General features: G+C 37.2%; 1 protein-coding gene across 1 annotated transcript in view; it reads left to right on the top strand.

Annotated features, from left to right (window-relative positions):
- Positions 1-18,035, top strand: part of CPLANE1 (ciliogenesis and planar polarity effector complex subunit 1) — a 59,634-nt gene that overhangs the window by 22,571 nt on the left and 19,028 nt on the right. The window contains exons 21-35 of the mRNA XM_036403481.1: positions 690-828; positions 1,162-1,271; positions 2,319-2,480; positions 2,633-2,741; positions 3,098-3,404; positions 3,825-4,758; positions 5,930-6,093; positions 7,098-7,231; positions 7,792-7,874; positions 8,710-8,778; positions 10,965-11,047; positions 11,937-12,005; positions 14,021-14,207; positions 16,293-16,550; positions 16,723-17,472. Of these exons, the coding sequence (XP_036259374.1) occupies positions 690-828; positions 1,162-1,271; positions 2,319-2,480; positions 2,633-2,741; positions 3,098-3,404; positions 3,825-4,758; positions 5,930-6,093; positions 7,098-7,231; positions 7,792-7,874; positions 8,710-8,778; positions 10,965-11,047; positions 11,937-12,005; positions 14,021-14,207; positions 16,293-16,550; positions 16,723-17,472 (3,558 nt within the window). The remainder of the gene's footprint in view (positions 1-689; positions 829-1,161; positions 1,272-2,318; positions 2,481-2,632; positions 2,742-3,097; positions 3,405-3,824; positions 4,759-5,929; positions 6,094-7,097; positions 7,232-7,791; positions 7,875-8,709; positions 8,779-10,964; positions 11,048-11,936; positions 12,006-14,020; positions 14,208-16,292; positions 16,551-16,722; positions 17,473-18,035) is intronic.

Below are 18,035 nucleotides of genomic sequence, written 5' to 3'. Positions count from 1 at the left end.
AGGGTTGAATATTAACAGAGAATGTAATGCTCACTTCAGGTAAAGGGATCTTAGTGCACAGAACTTGCAAAATCTCATTTTACCTTTGTGCAATTTGTTTGCTCAGAAGCAAATTCAGAATAAATTGATTAAAAGAATCAGTCTTTTCTTTTCTAACATAGTTACTTAAAGAAGAAGAGAGTGTGTGTATGGCTTTCTCTTCCCACAATCCCCCTGCACCAGCATTAGTGCAGTGATTGAGATCAGGAACTGATCTGACAGAAAAGTATTTACTTCTGTTTGCATGGTCACATGCCTCATGTTAGCATGGGGAGCTGGTCAGACATTCCAACTGAAACTGGAGGCAAAGCTAGTCAGCCTTGGTGACAGCAACCTGTACTGTGTTGAATCAGTCTGGTTTCTTGATTGTGATATTAGTTCTTATACTTTGTGTTACTCTTGTATTTCATGGTAATCATGAGTACCATTCAAACAAAAACGTTCTTTGTGCCATAGTTCATATTAAACATATCCCTTTAAATGAATTTTCAGAATAGTGATTTGAAGAAAATCAAAAGCAGGCTTCAGGCAATTTTACTGATCTTGGCAGTATTCTAATAACTGAGAGGCTGTGCCTTTAGTAGTGATACATGTAAAATGTTAACTGATTTTTATTTCCATTTTGATTGTTTATTTACCTGTTGTTACAGATCCGAATGAAAGGTTCTCTTCCTTTGCTGAGTCCCTTCCCAGAGACTTTGCTTTGTTACTGCAATTTCCGCACTGCTGTCTATGGATCTACATCTTCTGGAGCCCACCAGTTTGATGACATTACCTGTAAAATTTTAGGTCTGTATGCAGTAACATAAGATAATTTAGAGCTGGAAAAAAGAACACCAGTGAAAATCCACAGCTGGTATATTAGGTTGAGTTGGTATATTGCAATGCGTCAGGAACACATTTCATTTCCAGCTTTTTTGTTAGTTATTGAAACTCTTACTCTAAAATGTGCTGTTCTGGATTGGCTGTGGGGGTCGTGTTACAGACCTGATAGATGCGAAAGAACATGAACACTAAGTGTGACTAAGGAGCTGTAGCTCCAGAACAATACTGAAAAATGTCATGCTACTCTATTTAACTTATTTAAATAGAATCTCATCATACTGCATTTTTGTGTTGTAGGTTGGTTCAGAGAGTTCTGTGCATTATGTTGGATGTTTCATGTTCGTGAAAAATTATCTGACAGCTGTAGGCGGTACCAAACTGCAAGGGAAAATATTAACAATATCAAGGTAATTGTATTACTAATATAGTAGAGATACATCTTAATTGCATGAAGCTATGAGAAAAATTCTGAAGATCTGCTGTATATTTCTGTGAGAACTTCTATTTGCTTAACAGAACAAAATGAGCACAGTGCTTGCAATGTGAATTATGTATTTGATGCTATGGAGCAGTGTGCTGTGCCTGTGATCTCCATCTTCCTGACAATATTTCTGTTAGGCTTTTGCTTGGTATTTGAGTCGGAAGAGCTGCCAGGAAAGCAATAGCTTCTACACTTGTTAACCTAAGAATTTACTTTCTGGCTTGTTTTTTTGCCTATTTGGTCGAGAATTTATTGAATAATACATACTTAGTACACCAAAAATCGGGTTTATGGTGTGTTAAATATACATGGTTGTCAGAAAGAGTAATGAAAAAAATTAAAATTTTATCATGTTTTCTCTACTTATACATTCTCAATTGATGTCAGAGGTCCAGGAAGAAAAAGAAAAAACTACTAACATATTTGTCATGTATTCTGTAACAAGTCCAAGCTTTTTCTTCACCAGAAAAACCCAAGTTTCAGATAAACAGGATGGCTCTGTTTCAAATGGTGGATTACTCTGATTTTTCTGTACTTTGTCTGACAGTGACAGATGAGATAGAAAATACTGTTCAAAATAAACCAATCCATCTTAAAAGCCTCTTGCAAGGCTTAATTATCTTGCTAATAAGAAAGAATTTATGATCACCTGAAGTCAAAGTAGAATAGCTTACTTCACAGTTTAGGCAAATCCTAAGGTTTTACTTGTGACAGTAAACAAACTCTTCAGCTGTGTGCTAATGGAATTATTTCCTAAGCTGATTTTAAAAAGCCCTTTTTTTCTCTCTCTGTTATTTTTTTAATGTACATTATGATCAATTACAATGTTGATCTGTTTCCTGCCCTCATATACTGCTCTGCTTGCAGACAAGTTAGAGATTTTTATTTTTAAGTAGCATTACTATTTGAAATGTATGAATCATTTTGCTGAAATACATTGTTCATAGTAATTAATTTCTGGTAATTTTTTTAGGATCCGAATAAGAATGGATATGATGCCTACACAGTTGAGCATTGTCTGAAGGCAGTGGAGTGGGCTTGTCGAATGCTTCCTTTCTGCAGATTCATGAATGTTGAAGAATTAGTTCAGGATGTAATTTTAAGTCTGCTTGGAGAATTGCCACCAGTAAAAAAGGTAGAAGACCTTAAAACTAGAATAAAAGCTTATAAAGATTATCACAAATATTTCCCCTCCTTGGAAAACCTACTAGTTAGATTTTCTCATGGTGTAAGGTACGTGTGATAAGACGATAGCTACTGGAAAAGATGCTTTCGTTTTTTGTGTAGGTGGCAGAGATTTTTGTAAAAGCATTTCCTAATCCTGAAGATGTAAGAGTTCCACTTAGAGATAAATATCGTGGACTTCAGCAGCGGCTCAGACACAGTACTGTTAAAGGTAATGTTCATCATTCTTCTGGAAATTTTCAACAAGCTTTGTTTTTTATCCTAGTTATTAGCTTGTGACATAATTTTTGTCATACCCCATGCAAAACAATTATTGTCATTTTCAGCTGGAAAACTTTGAGTTTCATCACAAAGTCTGTGTTTTCTTTCTGATACATGTGATTTCTATACCATTCACAGGGTATCATGGTTTTCAAAATGTTGATGTTTCTTCACTTTATCACAGTTTCTTGTTGAATTTATAAATGGCTCTAATTTATGATTTTAATTGAAATTAATTCATGTCTCAATTTGAGACTAAATTAAAACTGAAAATTAAGACTAAAAACTTGGTTTTCTTTCTTTCAGAAGATCCTGAAAGTGAAGAAATGATGTCTATTATACAAGCTGCTGAAGAAGAGAGGAAGAAGGCCTTGAGACGTGTAGTAAAGAACATAGGCCCTATTGAAGTTAATATTTGGGAGCCAGTAGAAGAGGCAGCATCAAATGATGAGGAGCACTGTTATGACAGATTCTCATTAGGCACTAGTCTAAGCACAAGCACACTTACTGATGTTGGGAATCCTCAGGTATATAATGATGCAGACGCAGCAGACACACTTTCTGATGCTTTGTTTACTGAAGAAACAAGACCTCAAACACCTTCATTCCCAAGGTATGAGAAAATTGCAGCAGAAGGCTTTTGATTTAAAAGGGGGGGGGGGAAAGTTGTCTCCCACTGATCAAGTAATCTCTTGACCAAACAGGTTAATTGTCACTATGGATGATTTATCAAATGAAGAACTACAGATTTCCCAAATTGTAGAACTGCCAATGTTATATCAGTTAGTATGTGACTAATAAATTATTGAAGTGTAAATTACTATCAGCTATGTCTACATTCATATATGTTACTGCCTAGTTTCTGTCTATGGATTTTGAATTTGATTAACTTGCCACCTATGCATTGTACTAATGTAAATTTAGGGGTTTTGGCTGTTTTTAACTTCAGTGGAAGATAAAGAACTAATGTTGCATGTAATTCTTTTTAAAATTGATTTGAGTATTAATGGTTCTTACATCTATTGTCTTACAGGGGAAATGAGCTCCAACAACAAAGGGAAATAGGTAACAAAAATACCACACACAAGATAAAAGCTCCTAGCTGTAAAACAAAACATAAAGACAAAATGCGTTGGAGAGACAGGCTTAATCAACATAATTTGCCTGTAGTTGGTGCATGGGAATTTGAACGTGATGATGATGAGTATGTTAGATTTTTAGAACTCTTTTTGAGTTATGTCCTTGAGAGAGACCTGATAAAGTACAGTGACCTTGGAATTCCATTTCTCACTAGCTTTTCTGGGCTGCTTCGAGAGCATGAGTTGAACTCTCTCTTTTTTGATGTTCACACAACACTAAAACGTCGACAAAACAAAACTAGAAGTCAAAGTGTGTTTAGAGCAGGGTCCTGCTATACTGTCACCCTGGCATCCTGTGATCCTGGAAAAGTATCTGCCTATAATGAAAGCAAAAATATTTTGGAAAAACCAACAATTGTACAGACTGTTGGGCAGACAACAGAACCTTCTGTGTGTAACCTAAAAAAAGGACTTAAAGAAGGCTTATTTGGTTTAAAGTACAAATCTATATACAGAGCTGAGACTGACAATCAAGGAGTCAATGTTGCACAAGCAAGCCAGACCTTTCATAACCATACTTCCTCTACACTGCAAACTCAGGCAATTCCTAAATACGTTTACAAAACTCTTGATGTAGTTGGTATTGTACCAGCAGAAGAAGTGCCTATAGATTTGATGGGCAAATTAAGCAATATTTCAAAATTGCTGGAGTGGATGATCAGATGGTCCGATAAAAGACTGCTCTGTGGATCCAATAAACAAGATTCCTTAGAAGAGACTATTCCAATGATACATCTGAAAACATCATCGGCAGCCATCCTTACATCTTTTTGGTTGTTAGAACAATTATATGGAGACAGATCTCAAACAAGGAGCATAAAATGTAAGGTAAGAAAAAGGATGGGACAAGTGTTAGTGAAGTGTGTGAGTGAGTTATGCCAGCAGGGAAAAATCACATACGTGTTTTACCTTATAGTTCTGTTCTCAGTAAAACACAGAATATTGACTAATAGCCTTTCTTTTAAGAGTTGCTAAGAAAAGGGTAAAAATCCAGAAATACTGAAATTCTGTCAGGAGAAATACTTGAGTTGGAGATGAAAGTTCTATTTGGAAGTTCAAAATATAGGTAATTTATCCAGACACCACATTTTTTGCACAGATTCCTGTAAGTTTGACCACTGTGTCTAGTTTTAGATATCATCTTTGAAAAAACATACTTCTAGAGATAGAACATGGCAAAGCAAGGCAAAGAATAAAGAAATAGTCCTCTTGCAAGAGTTTAAGTTCATTTGTGTTTGAGGACAGTGCAGATACAGTCTGACTGGAGTATTTTAACTGGTTAAAGACCAGTGAAAAATGACTAGTACTGTTACAGAGGTTTGGAGTATATGTGTGGATATGAAGGAGGAGATTTGCCAGAGGATTCTGGTACATATTGCTTTAGTTTATACTTCAGAGACAACTGGATCACTTAGCTTCTTTAATTAACAATACATAGAGTCAGAGAATACATGAAAGATTTTGAGGGAAGAAGGTTGGGGGATTTAGGTTGAGAAGGCTTTTCTCCAGTTTCAAAAGAGATTTTTTTCTTACTTTTGGTTTGTTTTTTCTGTTTTTTGGTAAGTATTTTATTTGCAACTTACAAATCTTGTGCATGCATCTAACCACAAAGTTATGTATCTCTTTTTGCCTTTCATACTGTTTTCAGTGGAAATTTGAGAGTTCTATATTGTCTGGATGAGGCCAAATCTTACTGTTTATATTTATCTTGATTATACTGTCATGTAGTATCTTTGACAACTCATACTCAGTCGACACTGAGAAACCTTTCTTATATTTCCTTTGGATAATTCAGAGGACCATTGCTTCAGTTAATGCAAAAAGGGGAGAAACGCATGTTTCTGTAAATCTGTAAATCCAGGATTTCTTGGCTCTATAATAAAGAAAAGGATATGAATTAAGTATAATCATTCTATATGAAAGGATTGTAGTTTTTTTTTAAAGTACCTGATATTTTTTTTAACTAGTGAATTTCAATTATCATTATTTTTATTAATAGCATCAGGAGGATCAATATCTGAAGGAAATTGCATCTCTATCAGAAGCCCAGTCTAGAACAGAGGAAGAAAGCAGTATGGATGAAGGCTCTTTCACAGTGGTCAATTCTCCTCTTGATGTCCAGATTGTACAAATCTATGATAATCTTTGTGAAAGTGATTTGAGGTAATTTTTTTTTTAACCTAAGAACCCTAGTTGGTCATAATTCCTCTACTGAGCAGCATGAAGAGATCTACTGTAATATATGTATTATATACATATTTATATTTATGTATTATATACATGTTTAATTTTGTGCAAGAAGTCAAACTTGGGCATATTGGTTACAGCTGCATGAAGCAAATTAAATATTCTCCATCAGCACATGTACATAAGGTAGTTGTTGCATATTAAGTGAATTGTACATGGTTGTTTATAAGCTTAATCATGTGGAAATAGAATCTAGATTTCCAATATAACAAGTGTCATGGTTTTCTCAAAGAATTCAGATAACTTCCCCTCTCTTCAGTGTAATTTTCTTTGATTTGAAATGAGTGGTTCACAATGTTAGTTTATTTTCTTCTGGATCTGTAATCTAGCTATGTTCATATGCGTGCATGTTGGAAAAATAGATGGAAAAAGCAGTAAATATTTTTTTTGTTAATATCTTGCACTATCTTGAAGATAAAGAATCCTTAACCTGAATTTCTCTGAGGCATTTCGTCTTATATTGCAATAAGAAAAAAAATTGACCTCTCGTATTAGAATATATATAGAGAGTGAGTTATATAGATCTCTAGTATTCTGAAAATAATCTCAAGTATTTTGAGACATGATTGTATGTCTTGTCTGACCATTTCCTATTTTTTTGGGTAAACAAAGTTCCTGTGAGGGAGATAAATGTAGCCTTTACCAGATGATTTTAAAGACATAGCACAATTTGTCTGGAAACACCTGTCTGAAAGAGTGTACCATTAATGGCACTAAAACATCACAGCTATGCAAAAAAAAAAAAAAAATTAAGCTTGGTTTAAGTTGTAGTCAGAGAGAAAACCTAAATGAATATTGGTTTTATCACAACAGTGTTTATTTTACAGTTAGGTACTAGCCTGCAGTATGAAAGGAACAGCATACTTGAAGTGAGCCAGATACTTATGTTGTTAATTATGTTTTCTAATCCCTATTACCAGAATGTCTACAAAGTCAAAATATTTTTATAAGAAGAAAATTAATCAGGGAAATTATTCTGTGCCTTATATAACTGAAGACCTGAATGAAGTGGAACCATTTGTTCAGCAGGAGTTGGATGTAACATCAGAACAAGGTTTGTTTTAATGATATATCCTTTTATTATGGTCTGACATATAAAGCAGTAGGAGTTTTGCATGAATACAATTTTATGTTCCTCTGTTCATTTAGTCAAAAAATGCAAAGGTCTTCATAGTTGTATTGGAATTATTTTATCCACTTTATATTATAACTAAATTATATAAAATTGTATTATCAAGACTTTCTGATCACTTTTTCACTATCTCACTTTTTTCTATAGAGATAGAAAAATGTATGTTAACATGTTCTATTCTCTCATATACTTTTACTCTGGAAATATTCACACAAATGTGCAAAACACTTTGCAAATTTTAAGAGCTGAGTATATATAAATTATCATATTTGTACACTTTACATAAGCTGGGGATTTTTTTACCGCTGTCTTTGGGTGCGTGCATCAACACTAGTAAAAGCACAAATTTTGAATTTGCAGAAGCAACTCTGAACTCTACACTATGGAAAAAGTGGATTAATATGACCTGCTGTCAGAAATCATGTAACAGTACTATAATCTATGTAGTTTTCTAATTTAGAGTAATTGTGTTTATATTGTAGAATTCTTTGAGGAGCCATATGAAACTTCAAAGAGCTCCAATAGCTCTGTCAAGATCAGACCTGTAGAACATCAAAGAGAACAGGCAAGTTGCCATACAATCATCAGAGATCATAGAAGCATTTGGGTTTGGAAGGGACCTTAAAGATCATCTCATTCCAAACGCTCTGCCATTGGCAGGGACACCTTCCATTAGACCAGATTATCCAGGACCCCATCCAACCTGGTCTTGAGCACTTCCATGGATGGGACACCCACAGCTTCCCTGGGTAACCTGTTCCAGTGCCTTATCTCCTCACAGTAAAGAATTATTTCCTAAAATGTATTCTAAGCCCACCCTTTTTCAGTCTGAAGTAATTCCCCCCTCACCTGTTGCTATTGTGCTCTTGTAAAAGGTCCATCTCCAATTTTCCTGTAGGCTCCTTTAGGTACTGAAAGACTGCTCTGAAGTCTCCCTAGAGCTTTCTGGTCTTTATGCTGAACAACCCCAACTCTGACAGCCTTTCCACATGGGAAAGGTGCTCCAGGCCCCTGAACACCCTTTGTTCTGGACTTGCTTTAGCAGGTTTATGTCTTTTTATACTGGAGGACACAGAGCTGAGCACAGTGCTCCAGTGAGTCTTCTGAGGACAGAATAGAGGGAGAATTGCCTCCATCAATATGCTAGCCATGCTGCTGTGCATGCAGCACAGGATATGTTTGATTTGGACAATCTCTCAATATTCCTCACCCTGTACTTGTTTTGATCCTCTGTAGGCTTCATTTTTGTGTTTGACTTTGTCCGAGAACTCCTTGTTCATCCATGCAAGCCTCCTGGCATTTTTGTCTAACTTCCTCTTCATTGGGATGCATCCCTCCTGAGGTTGGAGGAGGTGGTTCCTGAATATTAATCAGCTTTCTTGTGCCTCTCTTCTTTCCAGGGTGCAATCCCATGGGACTCTACCAAGCAGATGCCTGAAGAAGACGAAGACTGTTCTCCTGAAGTGAAGGTCAGTGAGCTTTCTGTGTGCCCTCCTCACTGCCCTGAGGAACTCAAACTTCACCATTTCATGGCTGCTGGAACTAAGGCTGTCCTTGAACTTCGCATTGCCCATCAGCTCTTCCTCATTGGTCAGAAGGAGGTTCACCATAGTACCTCTCCTCACTGCCTGTTCTATCACATGTGGAAGGAAGTTATCATCAATGCCTTTCAGAACCTCCAGAATTGCTTCTGCCATGCTGTGTTGCCCCCTCAGCAGATACTGGGATGGTTGAAGTTCCCTGTGAGGACCTGGGTTTGCAAACATGAGGTTGTTCCTATCTGCATATAAAGGACCTCATCTGTTTCATCTTCCCTAGCTGGACAGACTTTTATCAGAACTCCACTGTAATGCCACCTGTCCCTGACCTCCCTGTAAACCTGAGCCATAAACTCTTGGTCAAATCCTCATCCATCCCCAGGCAGAGCTCCATGCACTGCAGCTAGTCACTGACATAGAGGGTAACACCCACTCCTCATCTCCTCTGCCTGTGCTTCCTAAAGAAGGAGCCTGCATACATCCATTCCAGCACTGCAGTCATCAGAGCCATCACACCACATCTGCAATGCCAGTAACATTGTACCTGGCAGACATACACATTTCCAACTTTTTTTTATTCCCTGTGCTAGATATGCTTGCATAGAGGCCCCCGATGAAGCTGAGTTACTGGCAGGAGTACTTGTAATTCCTTTGTGCAACTCTTCAGGTGCTCTGTTGGCAAGCAGCTCCTCTCCAGGCATCTCTTTCTGACTCCCTCAGAAAATTGCCCCTCCCCTGACAACTTGAGTTTAAAGGCCTCTTCCCCCTTTCCAAGACTATGACTGAAGGTGCTCTTCCCCTTCTCTGATCGATGAACTCCATCAGCCCTCAGCAGACCAGGCTCTCAAAGCAGGTCCCATGGCTGAAGAAGCCATACCCCTGACTGTGGCCCCAGTCCTGTAGCCATTTGTTGATTCACCAGATTCAAACTCTTTCAAACCCCTTCCTTTTGCCTGGGAGGATTGGCTGCACTCCAGAGCCCTCACTCCCCTCTCAACCTGCTCATGGATGTGTCACTGGTGCACATGTGAAACAACAGCAGCAGGTAATAGTGGGCTGTGCAGGCCTTGGTTGTCTCTCGGAGACGTCCCTGACAGGAGCCCCAGGGAAGAAGCACTCCAAGAGAGTGTGTCAGGTTAGCAAATGGATGCCTTGTTACTTCTCAGAAGAGAGTTAACTCCTACTGCCACCCATCAACTTTCCTTAGTTGTACTGGTTGTAACACAGAGAGCAGGTCTGGCTGCCTTACTCAGCTCCAGCATTTCTCCTGATGTGACAGGATATTATATGGAAACATCGAGTTGTTATGAATACGGTTTTCAAAGTATCCTGAATTCATCAATGTATTTGTGAACTTGAGGACTAAATTGTTTAGGGTTGGTGAATCTTTTTTCTTGCCTAATAATAAAATTAACAATTAAAAGGTAGTAAAGTGAGATCTGCTCTGAGCACTTTTGAAAATGTGTGTATGCTTTCATATATTTATATGTAGTATATGTATACATAAAATTGAATTGCTTTTTTTAAAAAATACATCAAAATGTTTATTTTGCTTCTGTCTGAAAACTCAGTCTGGATTTATAAATAAGCTTACTTTTTCCATGCATCATTTTTGGTCATAGGTATCTTTTCTTTGAAAGTGGCTAAGGGCAGGGCTGCTATGCTTTGTATTGTTGTCTCCAATTTTTTCAATACATTTTACTATAGTGAATCTATGGCATGTACAAGATCCTACATTTGTTTCATTTTCTTGTTTTATAGATAGTTTGTGTATATGCAATGGGATTGTTTCCACATTTTCCTCCTTACTAGTGGGTCTGAGATTAGCAGAATATATATCCAGGGTACTACATGAATATGAATTTGGAACTAAAATCTTATAATAATGAGATTGTTTTAGGAAAGAAAGATTCTGAGATAAATCATTATATCTCTTTGTTGCTGATCTGTAACCATCTTCTGATAAGTATGTAATTTTGATTATTTTTAGTCAGATTTTTGTAATTGGATATTTAATCAAAAATACATTTGCCATAGGCTAAAAAACTTGTATTTTATTGAAACAGGAGGGGTAGAAAAATTTGCAAGTTTAGATCTTTTTATCTTTTTATATTTAGCAGGTTGCCATTTCAGCTGTAGATAGTGCTCAAGAAGATCCAAACGTGGAGGAAACAAAGGAAGAAAAGGCTAAGCAGAATATGTAAGTGACTTGATTTTTTAAAACTCTTTTAAATCTTTTAACTTTGCTTAAAAATCTAAAGCAGTTTTGTTAATGATTGTATCCAGTGATGTCTTGGGTTCCTGCTGTTGCTTATAACAACAAAGCCGTGGTTTCAGAGAGTTTCAGTCATCTCCTATTTCATGTACAGGCATTTCACATATATGAAGGGCTGGGTTGATGAATCATTATATTAGTATTAGATCATTAGTAATGATCTAATAAAACAAGCACAGTTTGTGAGAAGGTGTATTTTATCTAGGAGAAAGACAATAACTGAAAAAATAGAAACTCTTACTACAACAGCGTATAAATAAGTGTCCCTATGTATACATAAGATTTGTGAAAGACTTTAAAATGACTTTAAAAAGACTTTTAGAAAGACTTGAAATCCTCTACTTTTTAAAATTACATGGTTTTGTTTTAACTGAATGTAAGATGCCCCTCAAGAATTTATTATGGTATTGTTTTTTCTCTTCTAGAGATGCAGATTATAGTGATATTAACAGTATTAGTTGGATTGGATTTTCTCCTCCTTTGTCTACCAGAATCAACCTTTTCTTTGCCTGCTGTCTTGAATAGCTGGAACTTTTTCAGTACTTTTGTTTGAGTCAGTTTCTGATTGCTAGGGGAGACAAAACATGAATGTCAATATTTGCCAGCTCAGATTGCAGTGTAATGCAGTAATTAAAGCAATGTAGATCTGTATAGCTTTTATCGAGTGACCTGCAGGTACTTTATCTCATACTAATTAAAATACTTTTTCAGGAGGTTATATGTATATTTATACACATACATGTATATAAAATGGAAACATACAGCATAACAAATTATTGTAGTATTTGCAATACTATTTTTTCTCCCTTTATAGTATGACTGAAGTTGTTAGTAGCACCGTTTTGCACTCATTTTCTATAAAACAAGATGCAGAAGTTCCTAGGTAAGATAAACCTATGCTATTTTATGTAATAAAACAATATTTTTGATTTGAAGTAATACTGATGTGTAGTTTTGACTATTTTGACTGCAAAATATTTGCAGGTAGAGTGTATTGTACCTACAAACTAAGTAGCTTTTTCTGGAACTTTTTTATACTATAATCCTTGTGGATCGTATACTCTCATGTGTTGTCTGGAATATCTCATGACTCAAATGTTGATTCAGAGCTACCAGATTTCAAGAGACTTGATAGTTTTGTTTTCTGGGTCTGGACAGAATTCATTATATAATATTACTATGGAAGATACTTGATTGTATAGAACACCTGAACAATAATATTTTTAACTTATATACATTTTAAGTAAAATTATTAAAATGCAGCTATCCTATGGCAACTAATAGATTTACATAAATATATGCAAAATAAAGACAATGTTGGAATTGGGAAAAGGAGTCAGGAGTCAGTCTCAGGCTTTCAGTTCTGGAACAGTCCTATATGAGGCTTTTTTCAGTTTAGAGGAAAATATGAACTAGACATACTTTTGGGCTCCATTTTCATGTGTATTTAATCTCTCTTACTTCTTGAGTTTCTCATGCCAACTCTTAAAAAAAAAATTACTCAATCTTTTGGCATTTCAACTCATGCTTGCACATTCTAATTGCCTTCCTAAAGATTTCATATGCCCCTTCACACATATTACATATCCAAAACTACTCATTATCCATTACTTTATGATCCTGTTTGTTCACATGCTTGGTGGCCATTCTGTACAATTGTAAGACATTCTCTAAGGGTTGCCTGTATCCATAGCAATGTCAGCATTTTTCTTAAACAGAGAAATGTCTTTTGGGTTGATTTCTGTTGGTGCAAGTAAAATCCTTCAGTTTCTTCATAGCTTAATGTAAATCCTAACCATCTCTTCTTCATGTAAGGAATCAACGTACTTAATACTCTTTACCAACTAAAAGACCTTATTATCACTGTGGGAAAATGTAAAGAAAATAATTTACAATTGGAGTAACACGTACAATACATTACTCTGAAATCTCCTTACTTTTTAAGCCCAAATATCTAAAAGGAACTTTGTAAACGGCTGAGCTCTCCCAGAGCTGTTGGGGTCTGATCTGGCTATCTCTGGACCCTTGGCCCCTTGCAGCCTTTTCAAGGACAAAAGTAAAAGACACATCGCGCTCTTCTCCTCTGGGCTAAAAAATTATTAAGAAGCGGTGTCCCAGGGGAGAAAGAGGGCAAATGTCTGATGGTGGGAGACTTTTAAACCTGGGGGAATGGGGGTCGGAGGAAGAGGACCACAGCCAATGGGATACAACTGAGGAAGGGGTGAGGAGAGGAGTAAATCTGGGACAAACCATTACCACGGGGGCTTTTGGGGGGAAAAGACCATGTGATCAGTGCAAATTACCAAACACCCAAAACAACAACTAAATAAACTATTTAGTGCAATACAACACCTCACCCTTTTCTGTTAAGAAAAATTAAAGGAAAAGCATCGGCCTATTCTGATACAGATTATGAATTCATCCACCACTCATGATTTGTCGGCCTGTCAGTTTGCTTGAACATTACTTAAGTCAAAATGAATCTGCCTTCTTCCTTATTTCAACTAAAAATGTCCCTCTTCATTTTCCATCAGCTGTTTTTCTTTATGACTAACTAGGCCTTTTTTCTGTCTTTTTTGTCAAATCATTGTTTTCTGCCTGTATCTCTAGTGATAATAATATTTTAGATACACTTGTGGCTACAAAATCAGATAGAATTACATCTTTACAGCTGTTTTTCATTCAGTATTTTAAGAAGTGTTAGGAAATATATCCTACATGCTCTCTGGTCAAGATCATGCACTCACTGTTAATTATTCAGTTGCTCCTACAAATTAATTATGTTTTTTAAATACACAGGTATCTTAAAAATTTTTCTGGATTGATTTAAGACAACCTTGTGTAGGTGTTTTGAACTCTGAATGTTTTTCATAGTTGGTTCTTTTCTTTCTTAAGTAGTGCAGACACTGTAAGTGATTCTCAGCCTTCTGAGACTGCTGTGTCGACTATGTCAAGTCTTGCCTCCCATACTTCTGTTTTTGCAAAGAAGCAAGAAGTCAAGGAAGAAGTCCCTAGAGAAGAGAAAGCAAGCACATCAGAAACTGTCAGGCAGATGCTGCAAGATGAAATGTTTAAATTAGTTCAGGTGAGAGCATCTAATTATTTTAAGTAGTTTTTTTGGTACCGTGTTGTTTAAAAAATGGAAATAGTTACTGTTTTAAGGTCTTTCTGTGTGTGGTTGGTTCAGTGCTGGCTAAATGCCAGTGCACCCACTAGAACATACCTACTCATTTCCTGCTGTGAGATAGGATTAAGAAGGCAAAGCAGGCTCAAAACTTTAAAAGGGTATAAAGAAATTTTTTTTGACAGTAACTCAAAGAAAGAATAATAAGAATCAGAATAAAACCTCTAGAACACTTCTCTTTCCCCTACAACCTTTTCTTTTTCACTCACAACTTACAGAAACAATTCAGTCAGTTTATCAGCTCTAGAATAGTCTTCTGTTCACTTAGGGAGGGGAGTTGCCCTTGCCATGCCATTGACTTCTCCACAAGAAACAGTTCTCTCATGGTTCTTAATGTCCATGAATAGCAGCTGCTCAGAAATCTGCAATCATGTAGTCCCTCCCATCTTTTGCAGCCTTCCCAAAGCTGTGTTTATGAGCCATGTCAACTTATGGGGTTCAAGAGCAAAGGTTATCTTTGTCTGTCTCTGAGATCATTATCTCTGGGAACAGAGGTCTTCTTCTCTCCCTTGGGGCACTCTTTTCTTTCTCTGTTCAAACTTCTCCTGGGATCACAACTACTTCAATGTCTGCTTGCTTTAGCATAGATGCCTGTGCTTATATCTACAATTTGAACACTTCATCCCCCCATACTTTCAATAAGTTAGAGGGAAAAAAAGTCTGATGTATCAATTATATCTTCTCCATAGCCTTACAAGAGGATTTCAACCCAAACCTGAAGCATCTCCTCAACCCTCTCATCTAGGACTTGACTTCTTCTTACTGACCTTCATGTCTCATTTTGTTCTCTACATGTCTTTACTCTGTCCTTTTCTCTCACCTGAGGGAGTATTGAAGGTCTGCAAGGGTTATCTATGCCCTAAAAGAGTTAATATCTCACCCAGGGCCTGCAGATGCTCCCAGGATCCCTGCCAAGGGTGTTCAGAGTGCTCATGGTGGTGGATTTCAGGCCGCACTGGGGCTGTTTCAGTCTCGGGGGGCCCAGGCCAGAATGGTGGTGGCCACTCTGGCTGTTTCCCATCCCTTGCTACGTTCAGTTCCAGCCACAGGGCTGCTCTCTCTGTAGACTACAGAGCTGCCTCTGGGGATTTTTTTTGGCTGCCATGCTGGGATCTCAAGCAGTCCCCGGGGCCTGGCCCAGCCCTCCCTCAAGTCCCCCTGGGCCGAGCGGGCCTGACCTGGCCCTGCAGCAGAGCCTGCCCGGCCTGGCCTGGCTGAGACAGGGCCAGGCCAGCCTTGCTACCTGTTCCCAGGCCAGAAGGGAAAGAGAGAATTCTCAGGGTTTGTTCGTTTTTACATGTGTGTTCACAGCGGCAGGTCTAGTTTTTAATTGGCTCATTAATATTCTCATTCTCACAGCTAACCAGCAATTGGTTTTGCTAGGCACAGAGGAAGCTCTCAGCAGCTCCTCTCAGAAAAAATCACTTCCATGGGTGGCTTCAGTGCAAAACCAGCACAGGTTGTTTTCCTTAAAGAAATTCCTAATTCCATGTTAGCCACTGTAAAACTTATTTTAGACTTAACTCCTGCTTTTAAGTCTTTCTTTATACCAAGAAAATGAGTGGTATAATTATAGATCTTTGAGTATGTTTTAGCTCACATAAGTCAATGTCCTTCAACAGTTTACACTTGGAAAAATTCTGATGCTGTGATAGCTTTTCAACTGTGCTAGGATTTAAGTGGTTGTAGTATGTTGAGCCAATTCTCTACGACTTTACATTTATTGAAACTTCACAAAAAATTGAAGATATTTGTTTTGCTTTAGCATAACCTATGGCAGGTATTTGTTGTACCTTATAAGGAAACAAGTAAACAAGTAACAAGTAAACAAATTAAGTAAACAAGCACACAAATTAATCATTATTGAATCATCCCATTGTGTGTTTTGTCACCTCAGTGAACAGCTCTAAGATAGCCTAGACATTTTTGCTAAGACTTCTGTTAAAGTTATTGGCATTTGTTAACTTTGTTCATATGTGTATTCAGCTCCAGCAGATCAACTTCATGAGTTTAATGCAATTAGTGCAGTCGTCCTTCACCAATGTGCCAAATGTGCAACAAGTATTGCAGCAGCATCGGTTGGTTCAGCTGGCAGGAAGCCAGCCTGCACACACTGCTGAAAGCAATGCTTCTCTGAAAACACAAGTGCCCACTCAAGAAGAAAAGGGAAAAACTGGTCAAGAGAGCTCTGTTTTTCAGCCAAGGAAGAGTGTAGAAGATGAAAGCAACAATGGTCGAATAAAAGTAGGTATATCAAAGCATGGTTCATGAAGACTGTTCAGTATATCTGGTATGTTATCCATCCTGTTGAGTTAGGAAATGTGTCAGTAGTGATTGGTGTAGACAGAACTATTTTTGTGAGTATTTAGTGCATGGTTGATATGTAACTACTGGTTTGTTTGCTTTTCTCATTTAGAATCATCTGGATAAGAGTGCCTCTTTGACATTATTTGAAAGCAACAGCAAGGAAACAGGATTAATGTCACTATCCCAAGATTTGCATTCTTCAGTGCCTACTAAACCACTTCATCTCCTAGCTTCTTCTTCAGGCATCCAAAAAAAAGTGAAGCTTATCCCTGTTGAAAAAAAAACTAGTTACTCAAATGGATTTCCTTTGCTTAAGCTGGAATCAAGTTGTCATATCAAACCAGCATTTTTACATCCAACAGAAATGTCATCAGCGTTTGCCAGGCTACCCCCAGTACCACGAGTAGCTTGGAGTTCATCAGATTCCTTATGGGACCATCAGTCATCATACGCACCAAGAAAGAGTAAGGCAGAGGAAGATTTCCACAGAAGTAGATACAACCCTGAGATTTCAAGACAAAAGCATGAGGAAAAGGAGAGATGGGCAGAAACAGTGTGTGAGGGTCCTCCCAAATATCTGAATTCAGATCAGTGTGAAGGACAGCAAGAAGATTCGCCTCAGCTACAGTTCCCTGAAAATGTGAATATGTTCAAAGCACCAAGCACTCAGAACCTGGCTGCTATTCCACTGTTGCACTTGCAACTTGACCCAGTACCTAGAGTTCCATCAGCTGTAAGGCAGCCAATCACTACTACTTTAATACCTGTTAAACCTGCAGCAAAGGATGCTGACTCCAGAGAAACACAGTGGGATGCAAGAATGTCACTACTTCAGATTAATTTACCTCAGAAAAAGAAGGTACTGGATTTTAATAATATACTTTTCTAAGTTGTAATGTTTTGTCAATTTCATGGTTTCTTAGTCACCACAAGTAATTTCATCTTTACAGACTTTGAATTTGAAATTGTTCAGTACAGATGCCAGGAGGGATCTAGAAAGGGTACCTGCTTATTGACATGTCAATATGAGACAGACTGCAAGCCTGAAAGTGTTGATAACTACATTAAATTGATTCTACATTCCATAGCTCATCAATGTTCAGTACACTGGTAATAAGTGTGAAGAATTTACTATCTAAAATACTGGACAATATTTGTATGGTAAAAAAATAGGGTTTTTTCCTAGAGAGATTATAATAGAATTACTTACAGAAACAGAATGTGGTGAAAAATCCTGTTTTGCAGGGCAGAAATAGAATGGTAAAAGGCTTGGTAAGAAAATGTTATGGATGCTGAATACCCAATGTTTTGAAAAATGTTTTTTCTTATGGACTTACATGCTTGCATATCCCAGTTGAGAAGAATGGAAATGCTTTTCCTTGAAAGGTGCTTCTTCAGTCCTTGTCTACAGTGGATGGTTCC

Source organism: Molothrus ater, chromosome Z (assembly GCF_012460135.2).
Source record: "Molothrus ater isolate BHLD 08-10-18 breed brown headed cowbird chromosome Z, BPBGC_Mater_1.1, whole genome shotgun sequence".
NCBI classification, from domain to species: domain Eukaryota; kingdom Metazoa; phylum Chordata; class Aves; order Passeriformes; family Icteridae; genus Molothrus; species Molothrus ater.
The sequence above is the reverse complement of the archived record's forward strand: the minus strand, read 5'-3'. Positions and strand labels throughout refer to the sequence as shown.